Source organism: Morone saxatilis, unplaced genomic scaffold (assembly GCF_004916995.1).
Source record: "Morone saxatilis isolate NCDOM2014 unplaced genomic scaffold, NCSU_SB_2.0 Contig19, whole genome shotgun sequence".
NCBI lineage: Eukaryota > Metazoa > Chordata > Actinopteri > Moronidae > Morone > Morone saxatilis.
Genome location: NW_023339751.1, coordinates 15121527 through 15130173, shown reverse-complemented (window position 1 = coordinate 15130173; position 8647 = coordinate 15121527). Strand labels below are relative to the sequence as shown.

The following is an 8647-nucleotide window of genomic DNA, read 5'->3' as shown; positions in this document are numbered from 1 at the left end:
CTGTGTGGCTTGGGCCATCACACCCTGCGATCTGATTTCTGAGAGATTCTAACATGGCTGATGGCACAAAGATTGTGCACAAGGTTTTTTAATTCATCTGAACACGTGAGAAGGCAGACAAACACAGTGATTAAGATTCTCAGAGTTTTATTATTCTTCTATTTTATTATCTTTTATAGGTTATTTTATAAACACAAACAACTATGAATCGCTCTCCTTTCATAGCGGATGCTGATGAATTCTGTACTGGCAGCCCTACAGGTATAATATACTAGAAACTGTTGCCTGCATTAATGGAAATCCTGTTAGCCTGACCAGATGCAGTCCGGCTGTATCACAAAATCCTGCAGGGAAATAACAATAACAGTCCCTGCAGACAGTTGCTCCTATTCAACTGCCTTGTCAGGACTGAGTTGTAATATTCATTTTAACCAGGTGATCTTGAGCTCTTGTGCTCCCCAGGCTTCTGCCAGCCTTTACACCCCACACAGACAAAGAGAGGTCTCGCATTTCATTCAGGTCTCACGACAAGTGGTTATGCTACTCAGCCTCCAGCGGGCAACGTGTGGCACAATGAATGTAGCTGTCAAGCCACAAATGCGATAAGAGCACAGAGTGAGATTGATGGAGAGCGAAAATGATGATGAGTGACTATGATCACAAGTCGAAAAAATATGAGGTGTAACAGACTAACAGATAAACAAATAAGAACAGAGTATACATGCTATGTCCGGATAAGTAAGTTTTTTTTTTTATTCATTCAGGGGTGTCATAAGCATTCCACTTGCATTACAGTATAAAGATTTCGAAAAATAAATGCAGTTATAGTAATAGGTTAAAGGCTTTCGATCACACATGGATGAACTCCAGCAATTTAGTATGGCACTTGCATAAAGTAAGGAGACTTGCAAGAGACACAAACTTTTCCCGCATAATGCAACCCATAGGGTTTTTCTATAGAACTTCCTTGATTTGAAAACATTCCGTCCAGAGCCCTGGAAGACATTAGAAGTGGAGTGCTGCTTTTAATGAAAAAAAAACAGTTCTCTCAACAAACTTTTCTTCAGTTGCAAACATTTTTAGTTTGAGACTGACACTAATGCATTTTAAAACCAAAGGAGTGGGTTTGAGTGGCACAGTTCACAAGGACTCAGGGTCCAGCATAATCTTTAGGAAAAAAAGAGAAAATCTTTAAAATTGGAGTGTAAGAAGTGCTGCAGGACTTGATTTGAGCAGGAGGGCACTGGGATGACAGGCAGGCGTGCGTCTCCCTAAACCACCCACTAAACCACGGGGCTGCATCTGCTAGTACACAGAAGGTTGTCTGCACCTGACACTGTCTAGTGGACTCAGATGGATTGCACATTCTGGGAGGATTTGTTGTTGTTTTTTTTCCCTTCAAAGGCGGGACGGTGACACCTCAGAATGTTTGATGGATTAGGTGGCTGTGCCTGCTGTGACAGACAGAGTCGAGGAGGACAGTCATGATATGACTGATGTCTTGGGTAACTGCCCATCAAGCAACTGAGATGGAAACCCTTTTCTACTGATGCAATCTCTGCCGAACCAGATTGTGGGACAAGAAGGTGGATTACTGACGAGGCCTCTTACAAGATAAAGAAATATAACATTTTTCAATTATCTCACTGCTTATTCAAAGTAGCTCAAAGTAGCATTTATCAAAAAACTGGGTTTTTGCTGATATGATCCTTTATACCACAATGAGCGTCCATGCAGAAATCCAAATTAAATGTCTGAAACTGATGTACTAACCCACAATGGTGACCACAGGAGACATCCAGTCACTAACCTCCTTATCTGAATGTTACAGTTACAGTCAATTTATATCATCGGGCTTATTAAGTGGGCAAATTAAACACAGCATTACATTACATAACTCCCACTGCACCTCCAGCCTTAAATGTGAGTTCCATAGCAATAAAATCAACACCAAAATGAAAAGCATTCGTTAATTTAATAATGTTATTATTATTCAGCTGGATTGGTGAATTTCTGCCTCAAAACAAACTGGCTTGCACAGACGTGGCTAGAGTGGCGTAGCTAAGGTGTGTTGATCGGACGGTTCGGTGCAATTTGGCATGAAATTACGTTGCGTTTTCCGCCTGCTCGAACCACATGTTATTGCAAATGGTCCTTCCTTTGTTTCAGTTTCATTTAAATCCCTCCTCTTCAGGCAAACATGAACTGTGAGCGGTCAGACTATTGCTTAGTATTAGAGTCATGAATATATAAGTAAATGTGATTTACTGAACGTAGCTTTAATGAATTGATAAATTATACAGACAGTTGGAATTGTAACGTGCTACTGTAGTTGTTGCTTATATATTCACAAAATAATGTCACATCATTGCAAATGGACGGACTGAAATGTGTTCATCCCTATTCAGCCTCTTTACATCCACATCTGCTCACCAAAACTGCAAGAAAATCGATGAGGCCAGGTTGTACTAGTGGCCATAAACCTATGGAGTGCCATAGTTCACAGTGATGCACCCATCAATGGATATTTTATAATAAGAAATAACCAGGGAAATTATTCTAGTGAAGTGACATAGTGCCATAAAATCAACTGTCATGAGTTTACTTTACTAATCACTTTTTACTGGCAATGCTTAAGAGCATTACTAATAAAGCCCAATACCATACCAAAACCATAGCTAAATCATCATTAGCATAACATGCCAATTTGAGGATTAAATGATCATCAAAGAAAGGGCCTGAGCTACTGCTAATGCAGGTCTGTGCAATTTCCCAGTAACCTGGAGCACAAAGAAGTGTCACCCATGTGATTATCCCTATAGTGTATAATAGTGTTTTTCATAATATGTATATGTGTATGTAGTCTGATTTAACACTTGTATATTGCAGATTTTTCACATGAATGATGTGTCGTTTTTTTTTGCTTACTCACAAGAAAATATATCACTACTCTCTTTTCCAAAAAGTGCCATTTATTTTATTCTGGATTCAGTTAATGAACAATATTTAACACAACAGCACTACCTGAATAGGACATGGCACTGGTTTTAATTGCCAGACCCTTCAATTTAGCATAATCTACAGAAAGTTATCACTTCTATTGTGAGCTGTGTAAGAGGAAAGCTTCAATTTATTATAAGCGTTGATATATTGAAAATTACAACTCAGATAATATAGGTCAGAGTCTCACAAATCTGCAACTGCTTATGCCTTGTGTTATTTGATGTTTGAATTAGTTTTTTTTTCCATTTCAAAAGGACAATAGGACACCAATTATCCAGCTCTATTAACTGAATAATAAAATAATCTTGATGTTATTGTCTGCCTAACTAATTAGCTTTTTTTCCAACTGAAAGCACATAACAAAAGACATGTATGTGGTTTATAGGCAAGAACAACTCAAATGAATGTCATACGCACTGTGCTTTGTTCTTCCTCTCTTACTTCCATTACAGTACTTCTCAATTTAGTTGCCTACAGCTTCAAAAAGCACCTAAACTTCTAATTAAATCGCTGTCATGATTACCGGAAAATTATTTATTTATTTCTAGTGAAAGATTAATAACATTGACTGAGCAGCGCAAAGAGGATAATTTAGCCTATCTGTTTGAACTTGATTTGATTAATGTATTTTGGTCGTCGGCTGTCATTGAAACATGGCTGTGCTGTATTCACTTTTTCAGAAATTTGAGTGGGTTGTCTCCAAGGAGCACCTGAACTGATTGTGTGATAACTGTAGAGTTTAAAAGTGTATGATGTTACATGCTTGTGGAGAGACAAGAATAAGTGTTACTTCTAAAATCCATGAGATGACCTTTTTTATTCTTTATGCACTATGGGTCATTTTTGTGTGCATACTGTACAAGTGAAATATATCATAGGGGTGTCCAAATACTGACTTAATGGTCTGTACCTTCTCCTTAAACAGGAGGTTAAGAGGCACGCATTTTGTCAGCCATGTCCCATCGGTCAGTGCATTCGCTGGGTCAGGTTATGACAAATATGTCACCCGTGATTGTGACAGAACACTTGGAAAGGGTGGCACTGGAAGTTATTAGCTTGGACGTGAGGGTTCGGCTCTGTGAACCATGCCGCATAATTCATCTGATTAATGTGTCATGGCAACTCATGAATATTCATACCTTTCACCTGACTGACTGCGTAGAGTCAGAAAAGGAGTCATAAGATAAAACTAGTTGAGGTAAAGTCACCTGAGGAGTGTTTTACTCATGCTGTACACAGATAAAAGTTCTGGGAATACTGGCTGTGAGAGACAGAATCCATCCAGAATCCATCCAGAATCCATCCAGAATCCATATTATCAATTCACTTTCTTTAGATCATTAAGTGTTTTGCATTGAAAATAGGTAGAAAAAGAAAAGGAAGGGAAAGCCTGTTTTGGGAAAAAGTAAGATTGACGGTGAACTGAAATAAGGTATATCTAAAAAGAAAGACAATAAGGGATTGAAATCCACAGTTGGAGGAAAGGAGAAAGACACGATACAAAGACAGAAGCCAGGAGAAAGTAACAGTGAGGGAGGACAGAGGAACAGCAGTAACAATAGAGAGGTCGATGCAAAAGGGAGAGATCAAAATGTGTGATTAGGAAAACAGAGAGGGAGCACGGATTCAGGCATGTGCGGTGAAGGATTATACCAACCCAGAGCTGCTTAAGGTCTGACCCATGACCGTAACCTCATAGCTTTATTGTCAGATAGTGTATGAACCCTGCGTTTCCCAAGAGACTCACTGTCTGCCTCAGCATTGACCACTGTCCAGCTCTGGAGACCAGCAGGCAGCTCAATGTCTCATGAATATTGATCTGACCCTCCACACTTGCATCCCCCCACAAAAGAGGGCCAAGGGTCACCTGCACTATTATTGTGAAGGATATACTTGAAATGTCCATTGATTTGTCAATCTAATGTGAATAACAAAATAAGCGGGTTTCCTAGGTGATGAAATACGACATGTGAAAAATAACAGTTGGTTAAAATGTCTCTTTCTGTGTCTTTTGGCTTAAAAACATAGACTCAAGGCTGATTCAAGGTATTGAATAAACCAACGTCCAGACAGAAATGAGCTGTGAATTTTGGTTAATCAATGTTAATGTACACAGGGTTTATGTTTTACAAACAGCAACACAAAAATAAACTGCTCAAAATCAAGTTTAGCACACAAGTTGATATTTTAAACTAGCTTCTTATCAGCTGTCCCCATTTTACTTGTATCGTCACTTCACCTCCCTTTGTCTTGTATCTAATTACTCTGTAACCCCCCCAACGTGTCATCTGATATTTTAATTGCTTAAGAAGCAGGCACAGCCAACGCAAACCCCTCCAAGGTTTTATTTCTTATTCAAATTTCCACTGATTTTCAAAAACAAATTAATAAACTGGCACTATTCTTTACACTTATAATAAATGGACTATACTAAACCCTTCCTGTTGTCTTCATCTTCAGGAGGTGAGTGATGCAGACATCATGGAGCTGGTTCACAGTTCTCTGGGGCGGATGACCATCATACGTCAAATCTTCCCATTGTGGAGAGACACCAACGTTCGCTGTATGAGGAACAATCATCGTATCTCCTCCCTGCTCTGTGACCCGCAGGAAGGCTATCTGCAGTCCCTGGAGGTACAAAAAACGCTTAAAGATTTTCTGTTGAAGCTCTTTAAATGTTGACCTCTTTTTTTATATAATTTTATTAAGAGAGAATATTAAGAATAATTTGTTATGGACTGTATATCTCTATATATATGCACTAAAATATTCCTGGTGGTAGGCAATTAATGGATACATGAAAAATAAACATGAAAAATGCCTCCCACAATCCTTTAAATCATCAAAGATAGGAAAATAAGTTCTTACATATCCCACATTACATTTTAAAGAATGTGTTTGTTTTTCCTCCAAGGTTTTACAAATTAAATCTGCAACAAAAAAAACAAACCAACAGTTTTTTATATTCATCATACCAGGTGAATTCATTAGAAATGAAGAACATTTTACTAAAAAGCATAGTCCTTAAATCATGTACTGAACAAAAAAAAACATGAAAGACATAATAACTATTAGTTTATACACACAAAAAAACCTGATATGTTTTGTTTCAACTGTTTGAAAGGATTTAATTTCAAATTCCTGCTTTTAAGATTCAAATGGTTCACCCACTGTGGGCTTGAAACATGGCTTTAAAAGGTTGGAAGCTTCCTCTCATTCACAGAAAACAGTGGCTGTGGTCTGTCAGTCACAATGGATTCCAGTGGTGACTATTTTTCAAATCACCAAAAAGTATCAAAACATCAAAGAAAATTCTCAAACCACTCCAAAGTCTCAACTGTCCATGCAAATGCTTTGGACCACTTTGGTCCAAACAGTCACAGCTTCACCAACATAAGCTACTTTCAGAGGAGAATCTGAGCTTTGAGTATGGTGAAATCATAAGATGGATGAGGCTGTACTGAGTATTTGATGAGTGGCAAGGTTGTGTTGTTTCTTTCTTGTCTTTTATTCTGTTTGCTGCGAGTATTTATAGGACAGCAACTTTGTGTTTTAGGAACAAACCACAATTGTCATCCCCTTTTCCAGCAGCAAACAGGAGGGTCATTTGTAATCAGCTGTAGTAAAAGAACCATAAAACAAGTGTGTTTTTTTTTTTTTTTCTTGCTTGATCACACATTTTTCACATTTTAGGTAATGACTTCTACAGCATATGCATGCAGCTATGGTGTAGGACAGCATAGATTAGCATCTGCCAAGTGCCACATGAAGACAAATATTAACTGATTATGTATGCAACTGAATATAGATTAAGCTCCCTAGATAAGGTAATTATGAGGGACATGAATGACCATGAATATAAATGACTTGAGCTCAATGTGACGAGGGAGTAACTTGCAGGACAGAGTAAAATATTGTTTTAAAGCAAATTTCATTAATGTGCACAATTAATTAAAACTTTTTACATACCCAACTTGTACAAACGCTAAAAACAGTATATCATTTGTCAATAAACTACTGAGATATCAGGAGCTTAACAAAGGCTTCCATTGCATTTAGGATTTAGGTCAACCAGGAACCCAACCCTAGGTAAATTCAGCATGACAATGGGGGGCATTAAATGAAGATATGCCCTTCAGCACCATCCCAGTTTGTTATCCATGCAACACAATCTTCTTTGGGTCTTCATACTAACCTTGCTCACCCTGCCACTTTTTTTTTAAGATTGCCTCCTTACTCCTCTAAGACTTTTCTTTTGCTCAATCCATCTGGAGTGCAATGGCTGTGTTCCCTGTAGCTCTATTGAAATGTTCATTTTCCTTTTCATCCATACTCCGGACAGATGGCAAAACCATGTGGTGTGTGCACCCACAGTTCTCAATAATTCACATGAAAGAGGGTTAAATATCGGGTAATGGCAGTTTAAGCATTCATCAGAATAGTTAAACACTGAAGGGGAGATACAAGTGCTTTCCTGTACTAATCCCTTTCACAACCCATCAGCTGTTGTGTGACCTCAGATATCCAGAGCTACTCAGCTTCTGACTGAGTGACCTTGAGGTAAGTGAACTTGACTTGGATGATGTCTTACCACTGAGAGGCTGAAGTCTAAAGGTGTCACGAGCTGAATGCCTGGAGTGGCAGCTAGTATTGCCTCCATGGATCTTCTGCTGGGGGAGGATTTGACTTGACTTTATTTGACCCAGAGGACTTATCAAATCCACTGTCACACCAAGACAGGAGGCAGTAGACATGATTCCTGACAGGGTGCACTGCAGTTGGAGGGAGACAGTTTGACAGATTGCGGCTCTGAAATGAAATGAAATAAATGAACCAATATTTATTTTTGTTTGCCTCTCTTTCGCAATTTGAGATCACACCACTGTACTCGATCATTACTCTTAGCTTTTGTAAGGGTTTTACTGTACGTATCATTTCACTTGATGCAGGTGGTCAACCTCAGTGCTTCACCAGAAAGTTTCTTGCAAGTGTGAACATGTGAACAGTCGGAGCAAGGTTGCCGCTGGGTCTTCATCTCCACACCAAAAAGTATCCATTCCGATTTCCATTGTCAAAAAAGAAAGAAACTGCTCACCAGTTGTCCCCATGCTTCCCATTCCCTTCTTCAAGCAAGGAGACAAGCTTTTATTTGCCACTGAGAATGTTTTTTCACCATCTAACTTCACAAGTCTAGACAGAAAGACAAGTGCTTTTGTGTAAATGCTTCATTCACAAGGGTTCACTATGGGGCTGTGTAGCCATAAAAACTAACTAACTAACTATTTGTTGTATCCAGAGTTTGCATTGTGTTGCATAGCACAAACAATAACAACAAAATCCTAGAATGGATTTATTGAAATAGCTTGTTTTTACCCGCAACAGGTCTCCAACCTCTACCTGTATGATAGTGTTCTGATGCTGGCCAACGCCTTCTACAGGAAACTGGAGGACAGGAAGTGGCACAGTATGGCCAGCCTTAACTGCATGAGGAAGTCCACCAAGCCATGGAATGGAGGGTGGTCTATGCTGGACACCATTCAAAAGGTATATGAGCTTAAAGTTACCTTTATTTCTTGCTGAACATAGCTGTTGCTTTGCATTTTTCTATTTTGAATTCTTTGCAAAATTCTATCATGGGTGTAGT

General features: G+C 38.8%; 1 protein-coding gene across 1 annotated transcript in view; it reads left to right on the top strand.

Moving 5' to 3' along the window:
- grid1a (glutamate receptor, ionotropic, delta 1a) overlaps positions 1-8647 on the top strand; it is a 220790-nt gene that overhangs the window by 178879 nt on the left and 33264 nt on the right. The window contains exons 6-7 of the mRNA XM_035663666.1: positions 5464-5637; positions 8386-8547. Of these exons, the coding sequence (XP_035519559.1) occupies positions 5464-5637; positions 8386-8547 (336 nt within the window). The remainder of the gene's footprint in view (positions 1-5463; positions 5638-8385; positions 8548-8647) is intronic.